The 25913-nt window shown below is 49.5% G+C and overlaps 1 protein-coding gene across 3 annotated transcripts in view; it reads right to left on the reverse strand.

The window, feature by feature from the left end:
• Positions 1-719: 719 nt before the first annotated feature.
• The window catches only part of Limk2 (LIM domain kinase 2), a 63148-nt gene continuing 37954 nt past the window's right edge, over positions 720-25913 (reverse strand). For 2 of the 3 annotated variants that reach the window (XM_051200376.1, XM_051200377.1), the window contains 14 exons: positions 20069-20204; positions 18589-18698; positions 17881-18069; positions 16237-16342; positions 15682-15878; positions 12676-12862; positions 11506-11592; positions 9191-9322; positions 8914-8970; positions 6835-6900; positions 5758-5932; positions 5043-5098; positions 4266-4423; positions 720-2309 (listed from right to left, as the gene is read on the reverse strand). In XM_051200376.1, the coding sequence (XP_051056333.1) occupies positions 2165-2309; positions 4266-4423; positions 5043-5098; positions 5758-5932; positions 6835-6900; positions 8914-8970; positions 9191-9322; positions 11506-11592; positions 12676-12862; positions 15682-15878; positions 16237-16342; positions 17881-18069; positions 18589-18698; positions 20069-20204 (1801 nt within the window). In that variant the 3' untranslated portion in view covers positions 720-2164. Of the gene's footprint in view, positions 2310-4265; positions 4424-5042; positions 5099-5757; positions 5933-6834; positions 6901-8913; positions 9080-9190; positions 9323-11505; positions 11593-12675; positions 12863-15681; positions 15879-16236; positions 16343-17880; positions 18070-18588; positions 18699-20068; positions 20205-25913 lie in introns of those variants that run through there. The other variant, XR_007835517.1, reaches the window with a different exon arrangement.

Below are 25913 nucleotides of genomic sequence, written 5' to 3' on the forward strand. Positions count from 1 at the left end.
CTGTTGTAGATGGTCGTGAGCCACCACATGGCTGCTGGGAACCGAACTCAGGACCTCTAGATGACCAGCCAGTGCTCTTAACCACTGAGCCATCACACTGAGGATGGTTCTTGCTGGTGGTTCCTAGGGTTAGGAGGGAAGCTACTGGGGTGAGTAGTGTGGGGCCTGTTTCTTCAAGTTTTAGCAGTGGACCTCAGCCAGCATCAGGTTAAATTCTTGGTGTATCAGCCTGGGTGAATTTGTTCATGCTCAGACAATGCTCTAAGTGGCTTTTGTTTTTCCAGCAGTGCAAACCTCAGATCATGAGTTGTTTACTAGGGACTAGATTCCCTCGTATGGATGTGCATGACCTCCGAAGTTTTACTGAATCGGGGCGGGGATTAGACTTGAGGCTGAGCATTCCCTGATGTGAGGACTTAGTGGCTTGGGCCTGAAGGTGGGCAGACGACCATGTTTCTTTTAAAAAATTTAAACAAAACTGATGTCAGTGTGTGTGCCTGAGAGTGCTTATGTGTACTACATGTGTACAGGAGCGCACACATTTGAGGAAAGGTGCTGAGTGCCCCTGGACCTGGTTGTGAGCTATCACATGGGCATTGGTAACCAAACCTTGGTCCTCTGTAAGAGCAGTAATTGCTTTTAGCTGCTTAGTCTCTCCAAGTCCTCCAAGTTTATTTAAGTCAGGCCCTAAGTTACTTTTCCACTCTCAGGGTCATCACTATGTTAACTGCTTAATTTATTTAGTCTGCTTCATGGCCCAGCTCAGGCCCACCACTCCCACTCTTGCTCAAGTATAACCAGTCACAGGATGCTGAACCATGCTGGGAGTTCAGGGTTCCCCTACAGCAAGTCTGCAAACTTCACACACAAGTACAGTCTACACAGCAAGTAAAGTGGCCAAAGATGGCTTCCCACCCCACAATTACATCTTGTTTATGTACAGTATTTCACATATCACCCGATAAAAGCTAATAACAGCAACCACTCTCCTGACACCCCCCCACCAGTACAACCCACCACACTTTGTATTTACCAACCAAACCCGTTCCCAATTTGTTAAGTACGGTGTGAGCTCGCACTTAGGAGATGCAAGCCTCATGAGCTGGAGAGTCCCTGGACACCTGGTAGCCAGGGATGGAAGGTGCCCCGAGGGTTTCAATGCCCATGGCCCTGGAGTGTGGCTCAGGAAGTTAAGAGCTGGGCCAGCAACAAGGGAGGTAGAGTCAAGAGGGCCCGGCTCAGCGCTCTTTGTCTCTCAGCTTTGGGACTCAACAGCCACCAATTCCTGTCCTAAGTTGCTGCCTGGACAGACATGCCAAAGATGTGTCGTAGCTGCCACAAGGATGCCAAGACATTTATGGAACTCCCCTTTCCCTGCTCAGACCCAAAGTCCGAGACAGGCCACACTGGCCTCCAGGACCCATCCTAGCATCCAACCATGTCTTGAACTTCTGACTGAGCCACCAGCTAGGGTATGGGGCTCTTTAAAGGGCGGGGCCTCTTCCTTCCAGCCCCAGCTTCTTTGGTGCTTTTGTGAGTGACTGCTTGTTGAGACAGGATGTTGAAGTGGAAACTCCCACACCGATGTGGTCCCTGGGCTGGTGAGCAGAAACCAGTCCTTTTTCTGGATTCTGTGGGTTTCACCACATACTAAGAGACTCTTCAAAACCTGCTCCAGAGGGCAGGGCCTGGAGTGGGAGGAGAAATCACCAGTTCTGTCACTCACACTACCGTGTGAAGTCCTGCACCTTGCTGGGCCAGAGTCTCCAGAGCCCTCAGGCCAGTTCATTCTGTCATCCTGCCCAGCAGGCCCAGGCCATGTTGATTAGTGTAAAGCCACAGCCTCCCAGAATCTCACTGCCACAAAGGTCCCAAGTAGTCCCTAGAAACAGACCCCTGGTCTAGAATCCAGGCTCTTTTTATCTTCTTCACAGCTTTCAGGTGAGTGTTGGATTTACAGACAGTAACCAGGCCCCAGCACCTGTGGAGGACTGTTCCCCTGCACCCACATGCCTCCTGGGGAGGTAGTAGGGATGGCTTATTCTGCTTCTAAGCAAGCCGTCAATTCACAGGAAGCCTAGCTAGTCCTGCTCATAGCAAGGACAGGGCGCAGAGGGGGCAATGCTGGCTGTGGAATGTCCCCCTGCAGGGGGATAGACCAGGGCTAGGGTGGTGAGTCCCGGGTCAGGCCGTACTCCAGGCTCACAGTGTGGTCCAGCTCTTCCAGCTCTGCTGGCAGTGGGATGGCCAGCTCTCCCAAGTACAGAGACAGTGCCTCAAAGGAGTCCTCCAGCTTTGAGAATGCCGGTCTACAAGAAGGGGTACGGAAGAGAGATGGAGAACATGAGCATGCAAGGCAGGACACAGGGCTGGGTCTCAGCTATCTCCTGCTTCTGTGACCTCAGGCACACCCTTCAGCCTCTGCTGTAAATACCAAAGGTAACACTGTGAGAAGGGAGGTCCTGGCTTAAAGCAACAACATCCACAGAGAAAAGGAGCCCTTTCGTCTCTGCATGGCTTTGGAGCCTGTCCTGAAACTCACTGTGTAGGCCAGGCTGGCCTTGTACTCACAGAGATCCACCCGCCTCTGCCTCCAGAGTCCTGGGACTAAAGGTGTGCGCCACCACTGCCCGGCTGCCCTTTATGTCTTAACAGTCAAAGGTAAGATGGGGCTTTTTAATCTGGGTGCTAGTGATGTGGCCCAGTTGGTAGAGTGCTTGCCTACCATCTATAAAGCTCTGAGTTCAATTCTCAGCATATTAACTGGGCATGGCAGTGCACACCTACTGTCCTAGCATGTAGGAGGTAGAAGCAAGAGGGTCAGAAGTTCAAGGTCATCTTCAATTATATATCTAATCTGAATCAGCCTGGGCTACTTGAGACACTGTCTCAAACACAAATCTGCAAAAACAACAGAAAGATTGTGAGTCCCCCCACCCCAAGAACATGTGACAGGGTTGGGAGGCCCTGGGCCCTGTCCTGTGTCAGGCAAGAGCTCTGTCACCAAGCCAAACCCTTGGCTCCTGGGGTGGTCAGGTTGAGGATGGTTCACACAGGCTAATGTTTGATGGAGCAGTTTTAGAAGGGTTAGGACGTGTCCTTGTTGGGGCATGTGTGCCAGACCCCGCTTGTAGACCAGATAGTGCTCCAGTGCCACAGCTGCCTGCTGCCACACTCTCTTCCGTGATGACAATGAGCTCACCTCTGAACCCATCAGCAGCCCCAACTAAATGCTTGCCTTTATAGGTTGCCTTGGTCACCGTTTTGTCATGGCAATAGAAAAGTAACTAAGACAGCTTCTAAGTCTGTTGTTATTCACAGCTAGAGGCTTTTTGTACAGGCCCCATGGTCCTTCCCTAGGTACCTCCTCTTCATGTGTTGGGGATGTGCACCTGCCTATGTGGTACTGGAGATAGAACCCAGAGCCCTGGACATTCTAGGCAAATGCTGTACACTGAGTGATAGCCCTCCCCCTCCCCCTTTAGATAGGATCTCACTAGATAGCTCTGGCTGTCCTGGAACTTGCTATGGACCAGGCTGGCCTTACTCACAGAGATCCGCCCGCCTCTGCCTCCTGAGTGCTGAGATTGATTGAAGGTGGTGTACTCCACCAGACCTAGCTGGCCTTGAACTTCTGGTTCCCCTCCTACCAACTCCCAAGTCCTGGCATCAGAGGTGCTCACCACCATGACCAGCTTTACAAATTGCTAGGGCTCATACCTAAGGGTCCATGCATTTCGGCTAAGCACAGTACTAACTGACCTTTTTTTTTTTTTTTTAAACAATTAAAAGCAACTTTTTGAGATAAGTCACATGATGTAAAATTAATTATTTTTATGTCTTTGGAAGGTGTGTGGGTGAGTGGAGCATCTGTTCCTATGTGTTTGCTAAGGGTGCAACCCAGGACCTGGCACATGGCAGGCAAGCCCTTTCTGCCCCTCAGTCCCTGTGGCTTCCTTTTGTCTTCTAGCCCCAGGGCTGAGAACTAAACCCAGGGCCCCACTCCTTCCAGACAAACACACGCCTAGCCCAGATCTTCTTCATAAAAAACTGCTTCTGATGTCTGACTCCATCTTGTCCAGCCCACTTGCTACTATGCTGTCCCTCCCCCTTTCCCCTGGCGTGGCATGTCAGAGCTGTCAGGGGGCTTCGGTGGTTAGCAGCTTGCTCTCGAGCTCAAGGTTTCTGCCACTACTTGTCCAGATCTAAAGCAAGCATCTTAGGGCCTTAGGGCTGTGAGATGGGAGGAAAGGTGAAGCACCAACCTGCTCTCAGGCTCTAGTTTGCAGCAGATAGCAGCCAGGGGGAAGAAGGCTGGGGGGCAGTCTGTTGGGACAAACTTCTCCCAGAAAAGCTTGACATTGAGGCCAAAGTCCAGTGTGCGGGGCAGGCAATCGGGATCAGCATACACCTGCCCTATGATCTGCAGGCAAGAAGACAGCTGGTCAGGAGGGTCCAGAGGCTACAGACACATGGCAGGAGAAAGGGGTTCGCTCATAGACAGAGAAGCAGGAGTAGCAAAAACCTGCACTAGAGGGCAGCCTCGTGCCCCCGTCGCTCTTCATCTGGCTAATCTAGACCTCTCCCACCCTGCCCATGTCCCTTTGTGGCCATGTATGTCCTCTACTAGCTAAGGGGCTGGGTTTGATTAATGTCTGAAGCCCTTTACCATCAGCTTATTTTTTTTTTCCCCCAAGACAGGATTTCTCTGTATTGTTTTTGAGCCTGCCTGGCACTCACTCTGTAGACCAGGCTGACCTCAGACTCACAGAGATCCGCCTGCCTCTGCCTCCCGAGTGCAGGGACTAAAGGCGTGCGCCACCAATGCCCAGCTTGGCTTAATTTTCTGTAGATGACAGCTATTCTATTGCTATCTACCAAAGGAAGCAATTTTGTAAAAAACTTTCATTATTAGCTGGCATTGAAAGATGCTGTGCTATGCTGTAGCCTAACTACTGATTTATGACAATCTATTTACTTCTAGGAGAGAAGCCCAGATCTGAGGCAGGCAGGGCTACTAGGGCCTCTGAACCAGAGCTTACCTCGCAGAGAACGATACCAAAAGAGAAGACATCCACAGTCTCATCGTAGCTCTTGCCTTAGAGAAGAGAGGAAAGCAGGTTTAAGGTCAAATCTTTTACCCATTCTGCACTGGGTCAAGCCAAGCCACACCCAAGAACTAGGGCATCCCAAGATGGGCATCACTTGGAAGTCATCTTCTCAGTCCCGGGTAGCCTGCCTTGGAGCTTGTAACATACATTACTCAGGATGCAACTGTATGACATAAAGGACTGCACCCAGGTTCAGGCTAATCCGAGCTCTGTCCATAAGCCAGCTGTAGGCTCACAAAGAAGCCACTGAAGGAAGGGTTGGGCTGTTTCCAACCATTTTGGAAGCCTGGCAACTCGCTGCTTTTCGGGAATGCAGGCCAGTATCCACCAGGGGGCACCACACTTCCGCCCTTGATCTGGAGAGGGGAAGCTACAGCTAGAGCACCCAATGGCTTGAGCCCTTAGCTACATTTCGGAGACAAAAGCTAGTCAGACCTCACCTGATGCCCAGGATGGCATGCTGCCACAGCGAAGTTTGGAAGGAAGGAATTTAGGGGGCCTGCTTTGGCCAAGGCTAAAAGACCATCCACCCCCTATCTCTGAGTGTCTGTCTTTACGACAGAGTTCCTCAGCTTATGGCACTCAACTTCAGATACAGCTCCTGTGTTGTCTCTGGCTCTTTCCCCTCCAGGGGTTCAGGACTCACCGTTCAGCATCTCAGGGGCCATCCAGTAGGGGTTTCCCACCACAGTGTAACGCTTCTTTCTGTCACTCTTTCGTAAGCTGCGCTTCTTGGTGGTGGCCTTCTCTACTGGGGGCCTTTTCCTCTCTTCCACTATAAGGCGCGATAGCCCAAAGTCTGCTACCACCACAGTCTTGTCCTGACAGGACAAGGGCAAGGTCAGGACCTGGGAGGACATTCTCTGGCCTGTCCCTGGGGTGTGGGCGTAGGCAAGAAAGGCCACTGACAAACAAGAGCGAAGTTATAGCAAAGGAGGGCCACAACAGAAAGCTCTACAGAGCGGCAGTGGCTGGGCCTTTTGGGTGTTTTTCTGCCGGTCTGGTATCTGCCCACAGCAGAGTTCAAGCTGAAGAGGAAGGACCCCCCCCCCAAAAAAAAGGCCACCCTGGAAGCCATTAGAGTATAATTCAGGCGGGTCAGGATTTCTTGTTTGTCTTCAGCCCTTTGTCTTGTTCTTAAAAAGGACTTATGGATGCCAGATAGGTTAAGAGAAAAGGTCAGACAAAGGACTGGGGGAGCTGGGGAGCAGTCATGGGCAAAGGATTAGGATTATTTTATGCTGGCTCATAGGGACGTCAGCAGGAGACACATTAGAACAAGTGCCACAGGAGGAATGCTGGCCTCAAACTGACTACCGTGGCCTCGGGGTATTGCAGGGGTCAATGTTGTAAAATGGGATCAGCAACTGTTTTAGGGGCCTGTTACAAGGCAACACTGGGCAATGGGCTACATACATAGAGACAAGGGATTCTGCCCCCATCCCCAGCCAGACCCCTGACACACTTACTAAATTAGTATAAGGGATTGAGTCCAGGGCCTTCTGCCTGCCAGACAAGCAAGCTAATCTTTTCTAATAAAATGATTTCAAGGATTGCTTCTGGGGAGAGGGGGTGAAATTGTTCCTGCATGTGTGCACAGAGTCTGGGAGCTTCCAGAAGACGAGGGTGGGCAAAAGGTACTGGAGGTAGCAGAGAACCTGAATTAGAAGTCCTTAGGTGTGTCTGGTCTAAAGCCAGAGGAATGGCCAGCAGTGGGACCTACCAACTTGATGAGACAGTTGTGAGAGTTCAGGTCCCGGTGGATGATGCACATCGAGTGCAAGTATGCCTGCAACAGAAGCAGGGACCGTGGGCCGTGAGTCAGACAGACAGACCCTGCTCTCCCAGGCCATGTCTGTCCAGCTCCCCCTCCCCCAACCCCAAGCCACGCTTGAGTCCCAGCACCAGCAGAAAGCTACCAGCTCCTGCCCAGGTTTCCCCCACAGCCTCCAGCTCTACTGGCCTCTGAGCCCCCCATCCTTTTTACTTAGACTGAGGCAATCTAAAGTGAGCACCCTCAGATCCAATGCTCCTTCCTCCTCCAGTGTCTGGCTTCAGCCACTTTGGGTCTTTCCTGTCTGTGACGGGGAAGAAATGACCTCCTGACTCACCTCCCCTGAGACTCCATCTTTCTTCTGTCTGTACGTTAGCCCCTCCCTCTTCCTGCCCAAATGTTTCTAAACTAGTTTTGCTAGACACTCCCCTGTCACTCTTAGAAGCCTTTTCCTTTCTCCCATCAATGTGGATGGAAGGTGACCCTGTTCCCTTCCCTACCCCCCTGTGCTCAGCCCACAGAGCTCTTCCTATAGCTGTAACACATGGCCTGGCTGCCTGCCAACCCCCTCCTCAAAGGCTGTCTATACCTCTCCATGTTCCCCTGAGACCCCTTGTGTGTTTGAGTTTCCCGCCCAGCCTCCTCAGGGTCAGCCCTTTCAAAGTAATTTTTTTTTTTTAAAGGGTTTTTTCAAGACAGGGTTTCTCTGTGTAGCTCTGGCTGTCCTAGAAATAACTCTGTAGACCAGGCTGGCTTTGAACACAGAGATTTGCCTGTCTCTGCCTCCCGAGTGCTGGGATTAAAGGTTAGTGTCACAACTGCCCAGCACAAAGTCATCTTTCAATGTGCTGACCAAACCGCTGTCTGTATACCTCTCTTGTCCTACAGCTCTAGCTGCCCTTTCTCTTCAGATAACTAGGTGACTATCCCCAAACTCCTGCCCAAGAGATGATGGGAAGTTCTGCTGACGCTCAACCTCCACAGGCAACAACTCCAGCTATCCCATACCTGCCCCTGACCATGACTGTTTGTGAGTGGCATCACCATTCCAGGGGCCATGAGTCTACCCGACTGTCAATCCTTACAACCATTCCAACTGCCACCCAGTCTCTACATTCTGACTCCACCCCGCCTGCTAGTCCCTTAATTACACAAACCTGAAACGTCTCAGTGGCCTCCAACCAATTCTCTGTGCCTAAGGCTTCCTCAACTCCACCCTCACACCTTGGCCAAAGCCCAGCTCTGAGCACAGCCCCCTTGTCTCCCTGATGACCTATAAAGTACAGAATCCTTAGCCTGACACACACAGCTCCTTACCTGCCTTCAGCCTCCAGACTATTGTTCCAGACTCACTGTGTGAGCCCCCGTGTGAGGAGCAACACTAAGATCTCAGGTGTAGAGGGCCACACTGACAAGCTCAGGACCCAGCTCCGACCCTTTCTACCTCACTTCTCAACTGGAAACAAAGTTATCGGAGGAATGACACATTCCCGGGTGAAAGCATTCATTTCATTAGCACTTATCAGTTGTGAGGATACTAGACTCATTCCCATAATACACTCCACTCAGCCTAGTCTCTCTTCCCAGGTCTTTGCTGCTGTCGTTACTAAAACTTGATGCCGCTTGGTCAATAGTGACTTCAATCTACTTCTGACTCACTCTTCAGAATTCATCTAGAACTTGTTTCTTCCTTCTCCTTCTCCTCCTCTTCTAGGCAGTGAGGGACTGTGCTTATTCAAGGGCCCTCAGCACCCAACACCTCTTTGACAGCAAGGTTCAGGGTACCTTGTGCTATGGTTTGCCTTGTACATGTCATGTTTGCTGTTAAAGAGATTTGGACTCCCTTGAGAATAAGATTGCTGGCTGAAAGGTAGTAGCTGGCCAAAATTTTCTTGGCATTGAAAGAAACTCAATAAACAGCTGCTTGAATGTTCCAGCCAACATGATGGGTATCTGGCTTCCAGAGCAGTCTACAATCTCTGCACCTCACTCTACCCATCCATGTGCAAGGATTTTGGTAGGACTCACCATTCCAGAGGAGATGCCTTTGGCAAACCTGACCTTCTGTTGCCAGGGGAACGGGTCCTGCAGGGTAGGAGAATGTCCATAAGAGGTGTCCTCTCCAGCTCATGGTCTGGACTCCAGAGGTCAGCATGTGTGCCATAGAAACCTTCCAGTCCCTCCCAGTATACTCCTTTGAGGGCAAAGCAAGGTCCCTCTGACCTCAAGGTTCCAGGGTAATGGGCACAGGTGTTCCTCTGATAACCCACCAAGGCTCTTCGTGACTATGGGATCATGTGCTCACCACGTTTCGTAGAAAGTCCTTCAGTGTGCCCCCCTCAATGTACTCTGTCAGCAGATTCAGCTTCTTGTCCTTGTACAAAACACCAATGAACTTGAGCACATTAGGATGGTCTAGGCTCCGCATCACTTTCACCTGGGGTGAGGGAGGGGGAGAAGACCATCACACAAACGAAACAGCCTCGCAGGTTTCACACAGTGGGCCTTGCTTTTCTAGGAGGTACTCTGGGGAACTAGGGTGGGAGGGTCCGGGAAAGGCCCGTGGCCACGGAGTAGGAGGGGACACCGCTCCACTGGTGTCCCCAGCTGCAGCTACCTAAGGTGGGAGGGGCAGTAGAAGCTAGCCACTCATGGGATGGGGTATCTCTTTTCTGGAGTCCCACTTCAGGGTATTGGTGCTGATCATAACAGCATGTATTAAACTAGTGTGTTCCGACCCATCACCCCCATAACCTGGATGGCATCCTTACATTGGCGTGTACTGTCTTTAGTAAGTGCTCCCTGAACAGAAGGGACTCCCCGAGTCATCTTCTTCCTATTATATTTATTTATTATTGGTTTTTTGAGACAGGGTTTCTTTGCATAGCTCTGGCTGTCCTGGAACTCACTTTGTAGACCTGGCTGGCCTCGAACTCACTGATATCTACCTGCCTCTGCCTCATGAATGCTGAGATTAAAGGTGTGCACCACTACCGCCCAGAATGCTTTTTTTTTTTTTTTTTTAAATGATTTATTTATACTGTGTGTGAAGGTGTTCGATCCCCTAGAACTGGAGTTACAGTTATGAGCTGCCACATGGGTGCTGGGATTGAACTCAGGTCCTCTGGAAAAGAGGGCAATGCTCTTAACCACTGAGCCATCTCACCAGCTTCTCTTTTTTATTTGTATTTATTTTATTTTATTTTGTTTTTTTTTTAAGATAGGGTTTCTTTGTGTAACAGCCCTGGCTGTCCTGGAACTCACTCTTTAGACCAGGCTGGCCTTGAACTCAAAGATCCGCCTGCCTCCTGAGTGCTGGGATTAAAGGTGTACACCACCACCACCACCACCACCCAAATTTTTTTTTTAAAGATTCAATTATTTTAAGTACATGAATGCTCTATCTGCATATATGCCTTTATGCTCAAAGAGGGTATCAGATTCCACTACAGATGGTTGTGAGATGCCATGTGGGTGCTGGGAATTGAACCCGGGTTCTCTGAAGGATGACTTAACCACTGAACCATCTCTCCAGCCTCCTCTTTTACATTTTTTTTTTTTTAAAAAAAAGACAAGGTCTTCTTGTATATCTTTGGCTGGCTTGGAGCTCACTATGTAGACAGGGCTGGCCTCAAGTTCACAGAGATCTACCTGCCTCTGAGGGTACTGGGATTCAAGGTGTGCACACCTGGATCTTCCCTTATGCTTTAAGAGCACTGGCTGCCCTTGCAGATGACCCTGGCTCAGTTCCTAGCACTCTGTCTCTAACTCTAGTCTCTGATGCCCTCTTCTGGTGTGTATATATGCATGCAGTCAAAACATCCCTACACATAAAATAAATAATAATAATAAAAAGAGTAAGACAAAAATCAACCTTCAGTTCTTTAAAAAAAAAAAAAAAATAGTGGTTGAAACCAAATTTCTCTCTCTTCATCCCTCCCACCCCAACCCCCGCCTCAACGGGACCCAGGGCCTTGTACCTGCTGGGCTGGCACCCATTACCCAGTTACTCCCTAGCCCAACCATTACTTATTTATAATTTATTTTATGTGCATGAGTGTTTTGCCTTTATGTATGTATGTGTACCATGTGTGTGTCTGGTGCTGGAGGAGACCAGTATGGGTATCAGATCCCTTAGAACTGGAGTCAGGGATAGCTGTGAGCCACCTTGGAAGTCCAGAGAACAGAGTGCTCCACTGCATGAACAAATGCTCCTAACTGCTCAGCCAACCCTCCAGCCCCTCCCCACGTTTATTTTTTATTTTGAGACTACCTCATTGTGTTGCCCAGGCTATCCTTGTACTTCCGATCCTCCTGCCTCAGCCCCCTGGGCTGCTAGAGTGACAGGATGGGCCACTGGGTCTGGCAGCCAAGTTTTCTTTTGGAAAAAAACTTATTCTACGTTTCTCCCTTTTGCAACAGAGACAACAAACTTCTCACACCAACATTTCACTTTCTTTTTTGAACAGGATTGCAACAGAGACAACAAACTTCTCACACCAACATTTCACTTTCTTTTTTGAACAGGGTCTTGTGGCCACGTATGGCCTGGGTTTGCTCTTGGGCTCTCAAGTAGCTATGTACAGGTCTGATGATGGAAAGTCCTACCCCCTTTCTTACCTCAGTCAGGAAAGTCTTCTGTGTTTCCTCATCGCAACGGATTAACTCCTTCATGACCATTACTTTGCCTGTAGCTTTGTGAGTCACCTACAGGAAGGGTGAGCGTTAACAGTGCAGAGACCAGAGAGTTCTGGAGAATTGTGAAAATCGGTGAGCCGGGGAGTAGCTCAGTGGTAGAGAACTTGGCTGGCGTGCTCAAGGTCCTGGGTCTGACCTCCAGCAGCAGGGGGAAAGGAAGAAGGAGAAAGGGTGGAAATCTTTGTGGTGCCCCCTTCTCCTTGGAGGACACCAGATTGCTCAGAGAGCGTGTAGAGAGGACAAAGCAGGGGACAAAGGGGACTCAGAAAGGACATATATGTCTCCTCCCCTAGGACGCTGGACATGCAAAAAGGAAAGCCAGGACTCTAGAACAGGAAACTGGGGAATAAGGGCACACTGCCAAGCCAAGCAGGGGTTTCGCACATCTGGCACAGGAGTGAGTCCCCTGGGTGAACAGAGTCTGGGAACAAGGGTGTGAGTGCCACAGGCATGCACCGGGGAGCTGGGTGGGTCAGAGGTGAGCCTTCCAGCCCTGCTTATCTGGAAAGCTGTGATACTTGGCTTACCTGACCCCCCCTCCCAGCTCTCAGCAGAGGAGGAGGAGAGAAAGAGAGAAAGGTTAGTTCCTGAGTTCACCTGGGTAGTAGTAGCCTTTACCTTGTAGCATACACAACCCTGGGGCCTATGGGCACCTAACACACCCTCGATGGCTGGTGACATGAGGGCCAGGGACGTGGTTCCAGAGCCCACACTCACTACAGCAGCAATGCTGCTCTTAGGTGGCCGTGGAGGGACACAAAGGGCACCTGGGACACCATCACTTATAGCCAGGAAGGCCAGTGTTGTAGTATGGCACTGCTAAGGTAAACTCACTACAAAAAAAAAAAAAAAAAAAAAAAAAAAAAAAAAAGGTAACAGGGCTAGCGAGATGGCTTGGCAGGCAAAGGAACTAGATTTGGATCCCCAGAACACAGGGAAAGGTAGGAGAACAGACTCCTCACAGTTGTCCTCTGGCCTCCACACATGTGCACGTGCCACAGTACCTTACACACATCATAGACACAACAAAACATAAAGACGGAGGAAGGTGGTGGTAGCAGAAAGTCAGCAGCAGCTGCTGCCTGTGCTCACCTTGATGGCCTGCCCAAAGAAGCCCTTCCCCAGGACCTCCCCGTGGATCAGGTCACAGGGCCGGAAGATCTGCTGTGAGTAGCTGCTGGAGCAGCGCAGGGATTCAGAGCGGCTGATGTCACGGCTGAGGAGCAGAGGCTCCTTGGGGGAGCTGGGGCCGGGGGACTTGGAGATGCTGTTACTGCGCCTGAAGACAGGGGAAGAGGAGAGGCAGTCTTTAGCAAGGAGGGGAGACACAACAGGAGGGCGCTCAGGTTGCCTGTCATTGCAGAGTCTGTAGTTTAGATGGTATCACTGGGGGAAGCGGCTCATATCAGACAGATGTGCTATTTGGGAGCTGCATTCAGTATTAATCATAGTAAAAGCACATTGTATAGCTTAGTGGTGTGTGCTGCCCTGGATTCCATACCTAGCACTTCAAAGTGCACGTGTGCGTGTGTGTATTGGTGGACCAAGGATTTCACACGGGCGATTAACTAGAGTCTACTGGCTTCCGATACTGCAGACATAACAGCAATCCACTCCTGCTTGATTCAAGGTACCACACAGTGATGGGAGGCTCATCCACAAAAAAGGGCAAATGGCATTTTAGATCTGATTTTGAATAAATCTGTAGCTGCCTATATTGCTTACATTTTAAGTAATAAAATGGAAATATGATTTTTATGGCAATAAAGCCACTGTATTTACATTTGCAGAAGCAGTCAGTTACAGTAACTGGTGCTTTGTCTAGACACTGTAGGCCGACACTGTCCTGCGCTGCCAGCTTGCTTGCCCTTACTCTCTTCTGCATTGCCTCCCACTTACGATGCCCACAGCACACACAAAGTGAGCTGCCTTCTCCTGTGCGAGGCTCTTTAAGTTGTGTGAGCAGCTCTCCAGCCACCGCACATCTGCTCTTTTGGTGCTTTGCCTCTACTGACTCAGTCATGCTGGCCAAGGCCAAGAGGCCGTCAGGAGTGACCTGTGGGGAGGTTGTGTTTCCAACAGAAGCCAGACGACAAGGACCTGACCAATGTAGCTCATCTGAGCAGGAGAAAGTATCTGGGGTTCCCAGTTATTCTAACGGCATGTCACATTTATGGAGTGCTGGCCCTGGTACTGTAGAACCCTGTCTCCTTTGCCACATTTGACTCTTAGAAAACCAAAGAGACAGCCGCCTTTTATTGCAATCCCATCACAGATGCAGACACAGGGAAAGAGACACAATGAATGTTAAGGACATTTCTGCCTGAGAACACAGTGCTCCTGACTCTGGTCCTCTAAGTCGCCTACTTGGGGCGCACACACGAGATAACCATCGCCCTCCACAGGCTTTGCCAGCTTTGGGTATGGGGTGTTTGTCCCCAAGTCTTAAAACACCTGTGTTTGACGGCACAGTAGTGCCTTTAACCCAACCCTCAGGAGACAGAGGCAGGCAGATCTCTCTGAGTTGGAGCTACCCTGGTCTATAAAGTCCCAGGTCAGCCAAGGATACACAGTAAGATCCTGTCTCAAAAACAAGGGGCTGGAGAGATGGTTCAGTGGTTAAGAGCACTGGCTGCTCTTTCAGAAGACCAGGGTTCAATTCCCAGCACCCACACGGCAGCTCATAACTGCCTGTAACTCCAGTTCCAGGGAATCTGACATCTTCACACAGATATACATGGAGGCAAAACATGAATGCATGAAATGAAAGTAAATTATTAAAACAACAAAAGCCAAAATAACCCCAACAATGCTGCCCCTCCCCATCTGTTCATTTGTCTCTTTTCTGAGACAGGGTTTCTCTGTGTAGCCCTGGCTGTCTTGGAACTTGCTCTGTAGACCAGGCTGGCCTCAAACTCCTGAGTGCTGGGATTAAAGGTGTGCGCCACCACCACCTGGCATTTGCTCACTTTCTCCACTTTTTTTTCTTTTTCTTTTTTTCTTATACTTACTTGGCCCTATTTGTTTTTGTTTCCAGCTATGAGCCCCATATTTCCCCCATGTTGGATTTTAAAGATTTTTTGACATTACAATTTCCTGTTTAGCCTGAGGTTTTTGTTTGTTTGTTTGTTTTGTTTTGTTTTGTTTTTTGAGACAAGAGTTTCTTTATGTAGCCTTGCCTATCCTGGAACTAGCTCTATAGACTAGGCTGGCCTTGAACTCATATAAATCCACCTGCTTCTGCTTCCTGAGTGCTGGGATTAAAGTGTGCACTACCACTGCTTGAGTTTAATGGCCAGGAACCGATCTTCTGTTTTGGTGTGTGCACCTGTGCATGTGTTAGAAGGAGAGAGAACATTTGTGAGCACATATGTACAGGTGTGTGCATGCATACACTCTTGCACACATGCAGGGGCCAGTGGAGGACATCACATGTTCTTACTCTCCACCTCATTCCCTTGAGTGGCCTCTCCCTGAATCTGGAGCTGGGCTGGCAGCCAGCAAGTCCCTTAATCCTCCTGTCTCCACTCCCCACAGTGCAGGGGATTCAGGAACAGGTACAGCCATGAATGGCTTTTTACATGGGTACCAGGGATCTAAGTTCTGTATGCTTAGCAGTCTGAGCACAGCCCCAGCCTGATCCTCCTCTTTGTTTTGAGACACGATTTTACTCTGTAGTGCAGGCTGGCCTTGAACTCATGATGATCTTCTTGCCTCCGCTTCCTGAGTGCTGAGATTACAGGTCAGAGCAATGCTTTCTTAAAACCTTTTTTTTTTTTTTTTTTTTTTTTTTTGAGATAGAGTAACAGTAACTAGTGCAAACTTGTGATCCTCCTGCCTCAGCCTTCCACATGCTGGGATTACAGAAACGTGATACCACCTCAATCTTTGGACTCTCTGATTTCTAAGGAAACCTGTTAGACAGTGAGTTTCTATGCCTACACAGAAACCCTGTCTATGAACTATGGATCTCACAGGGTAGCTGGATCAGCACAAGTCTCTGGCCTGCTGGTTCCTTAATGCTGCTGGCCTCCAAAAACCAGAGCACAGCCTCTGTGAGACAGACAATAAACAAGACAGGCGGGACAGTAGCAGCACCTCAGAGAACGTCTCCTCAGTGTCCCCTCCTGATTCTCCTTGGTGTCCAGGGTGCTGAGTGTGTGAGAGTGTCCAGTACTCTGCATGTGGGGAGAAAGCCGGGTGTCTAGCCGCAGCTGGTCCAGGCGCTGGGGGACAGGGTCATGTTCGATCAGCAGCTGAAGGGTCTGGCTTGTCTGGTTAATCGCATCCTCCACCTATGGCCAATAGCAGTGTAAGATTGGTCTCCACAACCTGTCCTACCCCAGGCTACCTACTGCCCACCCAAACAGCCTTAAGCATGGCGTAGCCAATGCTCAGTTTGGTTAATGGTGGCCTCTAGCTACCAGAAGTCATCCTGTGCCCGCTGGTTAGCATCTTGTCACCTCTCCACCTATCAGCCCATTTTTACTGCCCTGGAAATCTAGTAGGTTGACCCAGAAGGTCACTATAGTTGTCACAGGCTCAATGCTAAGATGGGTTGGCATAGGAAAAAGTGAAGGCCATAGCCAGCTCTTCTAGGAGGCCTGTTCTATGTACCATTGCCACAAGACACACTGGACACAAACTGTGTACCTCCTCTACTTGGAGAGTGCGGACAGGGGTCCCATTGATCTCCAGGATGCGGTCCCCAGGGTGGATGGCATTGCGGTTGTTGGGACTGATGTGCATCCGGTTGACCCTGAAAATGGACAGGAGTTAAAGCAGGGTAAAAGCTCACCTGACCACTTGTACCCAGTCCCAGGCTGTCACAACTCTCAGGCCACTCACATGAAAACACAGTACCCATCCCAGAATGCTTCCTCTTAATGATGGGCACTGTCACTTACCTAGTGGTCTAAGCCAGAAACCTGGACATCGTCCCCATTTGGAGTTCCCTCAAATCCCTCCCTTCTTTCCCCAACCCCCACCCACTTCTGAGAATCCTGCCTTCTCTCCATCACCATAGTTACCAACATCTCTTTCCTGGATCACTGTAGGGACCTCTTAGGCCTTTCCTCTCTCCTCTCCAACCTCCACACCAGTGATCCTTCCAAATGTCAATGCGACTGTATTACCTTGCTGCTTAAAGCCCTTCATGGACCTGCTGGACCTTCACAGTCAAAGTCCTCCATGATTAACAGCCACGGGCTACTCTCTCAACTTACACTACCTCTGGAGATAACTGGTCTCCCTCTGCCACGAACACAATTCCCTCTCTTTTTTATTTAATGAAGCTACAGAACAGCTCTCACCTTTCGCTGACATCTTAACCCCAGTAATCGCTCACTTATACTGTAAGATTCAGCTTCAGTCAATATTGACAGGGCTCCCTCTCCCTCTTTCAGCCATCATGAGGCGAACAGCCTCAACACAGACCCACAGATAAAACGAAGCTGGGTATTACATGGACACAAGTCTCTCTTCTGATCTTTGGATGAGACCCAGGGAAGGATCTTATCCTCTTTGGGGTCATGAACCCTATTTTCTTCATCGTCCATTCATACACGCAACCAATAAAAAAAATAAACAGTGACTTCCTATTAATGGCAGGCCCTTGAACACACACTGAATAAGACAAAGCAAGGTCCTTTTGGAGTTTAGGTTGGAGTAGTCTCTTAGGGTTTCTATTGCTGTGAAGAGACATCATGACTATGGGAACTCTTATAAAGGAAAACATTTAATTGGGGCTGCCTTACAGTTTCAGAGGTTTAGTCCATTACCGTCATGGCAGGAAGCATGCGGCAGCACAGTCAGACATGGGACTAGAGAGGGAGGGAGCCAAGAGTCCTACATCTGGATCAGCAGGCAGCAGGAAGAGAGACTGACACTTGGCCTGGCTTGAGCTTCTGAAACCTCAGAGCCAACCCCCGGTAACACATTTCCTACAACAAGGCCACACCTCCTAATGCCACTCCCTAAGCATCACATGTAAGAGCCTATGGGGGCCAGTCTTATTCAAATTATCACAAATAGGGAGGACGGATGACAATCAAGCTGATACACACTAACCAAGCCAGGTAATTTCAAGGAGCAAACACGATCTGACACCTGACATTTGTAAGCTGAGAAGGCAGCCTTAAGTATTTGGAAGGAAGCAACTTGAGCAGAAGAAACATGAAGTGTCAAGGTCAGGAGAAAGGCGAAGGCGAGGATGGAGGGATTCTGAGTCGAGCCCCATGAGGATTACCCGTGGACTCCAACCATGAGCCTCTGCTGCAAGGCTCTCAAAACACTCACTCTTTCACTTGCACGGTGGTGGCATAGTTAGAAGAGGCACTTTCCACGGACACGGAGAAACCACGTCTGCACTCGGGGGTGGCTGGCATGTAGATGAGTGTGACAGAGTAGGGCAGCTGGTCCTGGACAGACTCCGTAGACAGCCTTTCAAACATGGGTGCCAATACCACCTCATTGTGGCACTTCCCACTGGGGAGAGGGACACAAAGGGCGCTGAGATGCTGCAGGCCAACCTGGAATCCCTCGGCAACCACTGTATCGCGTGGTTTGAAGCATCACACCCAGCCTCACCACGACTCCCTTTGCTACGAGTCTCCATGGCTGTTCAGAGCGAGGAGACTAGGACTTGGGTGGCAAGCTAGGACAGCAGCAGGGAGAGTCCTGGGACGAACCCTGGCCTGGAGGGAGACAGGCTGGGTTTTCTTGCTCTGCCTGACCCATAGTAAGAAGCTTGTCCTGGACTCTTGACTCCTCCCTGGGCCCCAGCAAATTTCTTTTGTTAACCAAGACAGTTGGATAAAGGGAGATGGGTGAACGCTGGAGTCTTTCCTTTAATGTGAGGCTGCTCCTAAGGGGGCACTTCCTACTCATTTTCTCCCTCTGGGAAGACTACAGGACAGAGTGAAGTCACCCAACTCATATGACTCCCGTGCCCCGTCCCACTTTCCTACATGCTATTCCTGGGGAGGACACACGGGGACATCTTACCAGTAGAGTGTAGCATGCTGCACCAGGGCATACGCATCCCCATCCTCAATGATCACCTTGCAACTCATGCAGGCAAAGCACTCTGGGTGGTATTTAAACTCGCCAGCCACCTGTGAGCAGATGGGAAGAGCAAAGGAGGAAGAAATGGGCTATCACTTTTGTTGGAGTGGACGGGTTAGTGGCAGTCAGCGACCTCCCTCCATCAGGGATGTGCTGATGGCCGCCACCAAAATCAACTCTGTAGCGCTTCTGTGGAAGTGACAGGTGGATGTCTCCTGCTGTTTCTGACACTACTTGGTCACAAGGACATGTCCCCCAAGGTGGTCACTCCTACCGCGAAGGCTCACCATCCCGCCGACACAGGGCTGGCAAGTCTGTCTATGCTTGGACCCCACTGCACAGAGTAGCTATGGGCAACAACCCCTCTCCACAAGCCCATCCTGCCAACCCTCTGATTCCCTGGTCAGAACCTGGGTACACCCTCTTCTCAACCTGCCACCCTGTCCTTTAAGGCGTTCATCTCACTGCATTGTGTTCTCTCCCTCCTGACTACCCGACCACTCCCGGCCGTGTATTGTGAAGTCTGAGGACGCAATAGACAACATACTGCTAAGGTGCCATATGTGCGTCGAGCTCACTGAGAAACTGGCTCTGGAAGTAGGGCTGCCTGCCCGCTCCCATCTCAGACCTAAGCATATTTGTCTCAAAGTGTCTTCCAAGTTCCCTTGGCTGGAGGCGGGCTTTCTCCCCTCGCTCTGACATGGGGCGGGCGTAAGGGTGGGGGTTGGCAACAGAGTTCAAGGACAAGACTGTCCTGAGAACAGAAGGTGAAATCACTCAATAACTCAACAGAGGTTACTGCTGTTAGTTCTTGGTATACGATGCAGCAGGATTTTTCTAAAGAAGCTGGATGTTCCCCCGGGTGCTCATCTAGGGAAAGAAAGCTCGACCGGGAACACTGACTTCTTCCAGTCTCTGCTGGATGTTGTATACCTTTCTGCTATTTGTTCTTTTCTTGGAAGCTGAGGGGATGCTCTGCTCTGGCTAGGAGCCTTCCAATCACTGAGGAACTGCAGCTGGCTCTCTCACTGAGTCCCAGTCATTCTCATAGACGTTTGTGAGCCTCTGAGCTGACGAGGCCACTCCAGTGCTGCCTGCTGGGAGTTATGATCCCTGATATGATGGTGTTTGGTGTGGATCTGCTACGTTCTACCAGCTACTACACTACTCACATATTTACTTTTGCTTGCCATATACTTAATCAACTCACTCACTGGAAGCCAAACACAGCCATCACAGACCACGCAGACAGAGGGGAGGCCAGACGTGGCTTTTGAGAAGGGCTTTAACAGACACCTATGGGTGAATGAATGATAAAGGACAGACCCTTGCTGATGAAGACACCAGATGATGAGTGACCTTGGGGAACTGGGGAGGGTTATCTGTGGACTGTGAGGGGTGGGGGCAGGGCCTCACTCACCATGGCAGGCCCTGTCATCAGCAGGGAGCACCCGTGGCAGAATTCGCCAAACTTGGCCCAGTAGTCCTTGTGGCAATAGAGCTTTCCATCCTTCTCGTAGTACCAGTTGGTGAGGGATTCCTGGCATTCTGAACACCTGCAGGACCAGAAAAGAAACACCACTGGGTCTCCAGAATAAGTCCACAGGTGGCCTTGGCTCCCACTTCAATGACAACATGGGCACTCCTCTCCTCTTCCGAAGACTGGATGAGGGAAAGCTACAGCTCAGAGTTCTCCTGAGGAAAACTGCTTCAGAGCTGCAGAGCGAACATGGCTCCAGATCCCTGTGTTGAGTTGCCTGCCCCTGTGAGCAGATGCTTTGGGTCCAGGAGTCCTGTGAGAAGCTGGGAAGACCAAAGAAACCTCCCCTAGGAAAATGCACACTGTTTAGGTGTGGGGCATGTGGGTGTCTCTTGAGTCCACACACAACCCCAGTTAAGAACCTTTGGTCACTGGGTGGTGGATCTCTGAGTTCAAAGCCAGCCTGGTCTACACAGCAAGATCCAGGACAGCTAGGGCTACACAGAGAAACCATGTCTCAAAAACAAAAGCAAATAAAGAACCTTTGGAGGCTGGAGAGGTGGCTCAGCAGTTAAGAGTATTGACCTGGGTTCAATTCCCAGCACCCACATGGCGCCTCACAATTGTCTGTAACTCTACTCCCAGGGGATCTAACACCTTCACTCAGACATATATGAAGGCAAAACACCAAAGCACATACAATAAGAATAAACCATAAAAATGTTTTTTTTAAAAAAAGCTTTTATCTAGACAGATGTTTCAATGACCAACAAAATCTCAACCAACCCCAACTTCAAAACCAAGTCTCATGATGGCGTTCTTTTTTGTTTGTTTTTCAAGACAGGGTTTCTCTGTGTAACAGCTCTGCCTTGGAACTTGCTTTGTAGGCCAGGCTGGCTTTGAACTCAGATATCTGCCTGCCTCTGCTTCCTGAGTGCTAGAATTAAAGCCGTCTGGAGATGATGGTGTTCTTGAGGAGAGAAAATTTGAAGAAAGAAAGAGAGAGAGAGAGAGAGAGAGAGAGAGAGAGAGAGAGGGAGAAAGGAAAGAAGAAAGGAAGGAAGGAAGAAGCTAAGCATAAAAAAGTTTGTCACCAGGCTCAGCACTGACAGCATGCACTGCTCTTGCAAAGATTTTATTCCCAGCACTCATGTCAATGGCTCACAATTGCTCATGACCGCAGCAGTGGGGGATCCAACACCTCTGCCCTGTAAGAGTACCACCTGCACTCACATGTACATACCTACACACTGACACACGCTGTATAAACACGACGGCTCCAAGGTATGGTTGAGAGGAAGGTACTGTCGTAGATATGAGGGAGAGAATACAGCCCGAGGCATCTGGAGGAGTCCAGAGCACATAGTCAAAGTAGTAAACTGAACACGGCCAGCAGACTGGACAGGGTCATGAGGAGCGAGATGGCGAGATCGCGAGAAGACAGGCTGTGGGCAAACGAAACCAAGAGAAAGGGGCCAAGAGAGGGAAACAAAAGGAAGCAGAGCTGAAATCAGGGTTATTAGGGAACGAGAAGCTAGAGAAGGGAAGCCCAGGAGCTGGAGTTTGGGGGGGGGGGGTGAGAGAGGAGCAGAGAAGCGCCAAAGGTAGTTGTGATACTGAATGAGCCTGGAGACAGCAGGCTTTGGTATGCCACTGGGCTCCAGTTAGCCATTTATCCACAGTTTCTTCTGGACATGATACAGGTACAATAAATTAAAATAATTAAAATAATATTTCTTTTGTGTGTATGTTTTGTCTGCATGTCCATGTTCATGCCCAGTGCCTAAGACTGTCAGATCACCTAGAGCTGTAGTCAAGAGTGGCTGTGAACCACCACACTGGTGCTGGGAACTGAACCCAGGTCCTCTGCAAGAGCAGTAAGTGCTTTTAACCACCGAGCCATCGCTCAAGCCCCAATAAAAACAAAATCCAAATAACAAACAAACAAATCAGAAAACAAACAAAAACCAAAACTTCATCAGGCTTGGTGTTGGTGGTGCACACCTTTAAACCCAGCACTCAAATGGTCTACACAGATAGTTCTAGGACAGCCAGGGCTACACAGAGACCCTGTCTCAAAAGCAATATATATTCTTGAAAAAATTTCATACAAACATACATTGTATATACAAACAAATTCCATGCTTTCCCACACATGGTTTTATGAGGAGCTCAGATTGAGCCCAGAGCTTCGAGTCCCAGGCAAAGGCTCTATCAACTGAGTTACACCAGCTGGGCAGAGACAGGGAGCTTAAATCTACTGTGTTCATATACATGGTAAGTGTGTGCTTGAACATGAGCTGTTCAAAAGACAGTTCTGTGGAGTTGGTTATCTCCTACCTTGTGTTCCTGGGACTGAAATCTGGTCAGGAGGCCTTTACCCACTGAGTCATCCTCTTGGCCCTCAGCAGATTTTTTTTTTTTTTTAAAGTTAATTTTCATCAGGGGATGGTAGAATATTCCTTTGATCCCAGGACTTGGGACACTGAGGCAGGATGATGTCTGTGAGTTTGAGACCTATACATGAGTTCCAGGAAAGCCACATAGTGAGGTCCTGTCTTTAAAATAATGATGACGATGATGATAATTCTTCCTTTTTCTGAGACCAGATCACAGAAGCACAGTGCGGCCCCAGGGCAGACTCCAGCTCCCAGTTCTGCCTCTACCCCCCTGCAGGGCCACCACACCTTGACTATTGTCATTGATATTCTCTTTCTCTCTACTTTCTTGAGACACTTTTATTGTTTCTCACTATGTTGGTTAAACTGACCTCAACTACCTCGCAAGATTTGAAAAGAAGCCCATTTGATTGGAATTGTAAATTTCGGAATAGAGAACACATAGACACACCTTTTTTTTTTTTTTTTTTTTTTTTTTTTTTTCCTTTTCAAGACAGGGTTCCTCTGTGTAGCTCTGGCTATTCTGGAACTCACTCTATAGACCAGGCTGGCCTCAAACTCAGAGATCTGCCTGCCCCGACTACCGAGTGCTGGGATTATAGGACTATGACACCACTGCCCGGCGACAATTTTTAATATTGTAATTAGCCAGAGTTGTTTTTTTTTTTTTCTTTCTTGACAATTTGAGGCTTTTTCATATTATGCCATTTTTCATTAAATGTGTCAGCATTACATACAGATTTATTCATTTTATATTTATGTTTGCCTTGATGTGGCCTGTGTACCATGTGTGTGCCTAGTACCTGTGGAAATGAGGTGTTAGATCTCCTGGAAGCAGCCAAGAGGTACTGGGTCCTGAAACCCGGCCCTCTGCAAAAGTAAGAATGCTGAGCCATCATTCCAGCCCCCATAAAGAGCTTAAAAAAAAAAAAAAAAAAAAAAAAAGACCCTTTAGTGTGATTTTATACTGATATAAAGGCTAGCCCCTTTGTTTCTCCCTTGACAAAAGGTACCATGGTCACAGCAGTGGCTGACTGTGAGGCATCTGGCAGGGAGCCAGCCCCAGAAGCAAGGGCTTCCTTCTTGCCTTCCCGCCTCCTGACTTAATGTTCTTGTGCAAGCATCCTTCTCTTTCATCAGACTGTCAAGTCCTTGAGAGTAGAGACAGGGTTCTATTCCCTCTTGGTACATACACTCAGCATCCACGCCAAGGGCTAGGCAGAGTAGGCCTTCAGCAAATGTTTGCAAACTGAAAACGGTGCATGAGTGTCAGGTGCCACGCGTGAGCCAAGGTGGTAGTGCAAAGGCTCCATGTCACCAGACCTGTCCTTCCCTGTCTACTCAAGTGAAAGGCTGGTGCAGGCATATTTGTACCCAACTGCAGGCCTGGGCTCTGTGACACCCTCACAATGGTATGTGCGCCACCTCAGGGCACGGGAGACCAGAACACACCCTCCTCTCTACTGCCAATATCCTGCTTTTGTTCACTGCAAGTAGCTCTTGCCAGGCGAGGGAACAGGCAGAGAAACAAGTGTAGGCATGCAGTAGACAGCCACACCAACCTGCTGGGAAGCACACCTGGCTGGAGGGGGGACATCACCAATGCACATGCCATGTAGAGAGTACGGTCAGATACCGGCACAGGTGTCTCGAGTAGAGAATGGGGAGCGGAGCGGCTGACAGAACTCGTAGTAGGTCCCTTAAGCTCTGTTTTTGCCTAAGAACACAGCAGGACTGTCAGGCCACTGCAGACTCCAAAGTGCTAGCTTAGCTACCAGCAGCAATATCTGCTATTAGTTGTTCCACAGGAAAGCGATGGGGCTGGGCCCTGAATCTGTGTGTACTTGGCTAGGGAGCCATCTCCACTGCAGCTTACCTCAGAGATACAGCATGTCTTAACTGCCAGGCTTTAGGATTCCTGTCTCCAATAACCAGCTCATGTTTGCGTGTTAGCCCTTCATGATGCATCTCCTTTAGCTCAAATAGTGTAACTCGCATCATTAATTTGCTTCATTCATTTACCCTGTGGTAAAGAATCCAAAATACACTCAAAGATGTCCCACCTCAAGAGTCTCATAAGCCATGGCCTTTTCTCCCCTCAGCTTTCAGTTTTTGAAAGCTTCAAGTAAGTCGATCTTCTCTGGCTGCAAACCCCCAAAGCACCTAGCAAGGAGGCAGTAGTGGTGGGTCAGAAACCAGGGCTCCTGAGAATCCAGGGTATACAGCGCTAAAAACCTCAGACACACAGGAGACCACAGACAAAAGCCGTAGCTAAGGACAGCCTCTGAATGGCTCCTCTAACGCTACAGACAGCCTAGGCAGACAATGGCTAGATGAGAAGGGGGTGCTACCTCACTTGGACCTGAATCTGCAGAGTGCACACGAATCACCTCACCGGTCAGCTGAGACTTTCACAGGAAACCACTACCTGCCACTGAAGCTGGTTACTTAATGACTCTCACATTGCTATGAAAATGACATCAGGTGATGCTCCCAGCAGGTTTCTCCAATTTGAGAACAGCAAGGGCCGATGGAGATGGGCCGACCCTCTTCCCTCCCCTGCCCAGGAATGTGGATCTGCTTACGTAGAAGCAAGCAGCCTTCTCAGGAGAAAAGGAAGGTCCCGAGATGAATTTTCTATAGCGCCTTAGCAATCAGGGCCTCATTACTGTGCACGGACAGCACATAAAGACTAACCGGCCTGGTAAGTGCTGGGAGAAGCCGAATGATACAGGCCCCACCTTCACACACATCCAAACTGGAGCAATGTTTTCAGGTAAGTCCTCAACCCCATGTAGTAAGGAAGCTGAAAAGCCTTGGATGTACTTGGATGTTCTCCGGTCTCTCCAAGAAGGGGCTGGGGCTGGGGCTGTGAGCCTTTTGTTTCTGAGTTTGGACAAGGCCGAGAAAAGAAAAAGAACCTATACATCCTGAGGGTACCACGAAGTAGGGGAGACAATTGTCTTCCAGGGCCCACAGAGGCAAGCATGACAGGAACCTAGAGGCTTGGATGCACACCACACAGCCCTCTGTGGCTTCTCCCTGCAGACCCTGCAAATTGAAGCTGTCTGCAAGCACACCCCAACTCTTATGGGGCATGCTGTCATCCTGTTTTCACAGAAATCACCAGACATCTACCAAGATTCTTCTCCCACCAAAGTCAGGGGGCTGGTGGCTCAGGTAATCTGTGTGGCTTCACAGAGAGCTTGCTCTCTCAGGGAAGGGAAGGAAAGTTTGCTTGCCTCTGGATAGCCAAACAAGGTACAGTTGGAACCATTCACCTGATCCAAGCACTTCGTTTTTTGGATAAAAAGAATCTCAGAGGGCTGAAGGAGAATGCCAAAGCTTACTGCTAAATTGAGGTTTTTTTTTTTTTTTTTTTTTTA

Source organism: Phodopus roborovskii, unplaced genomic scaffold (genome assembly GCF_943737965.1).
Source record: "Phodopus roborovskii unplaced genomic scaffold, PHOROB, whole genome shotgun sequence".
NCBI classification, from domain to species: Eukaryota; Metazoa; Chordata; class Mammalia; order Rodentia; family Cricetidae; genus Phodopus; species Phodopus roborovskii.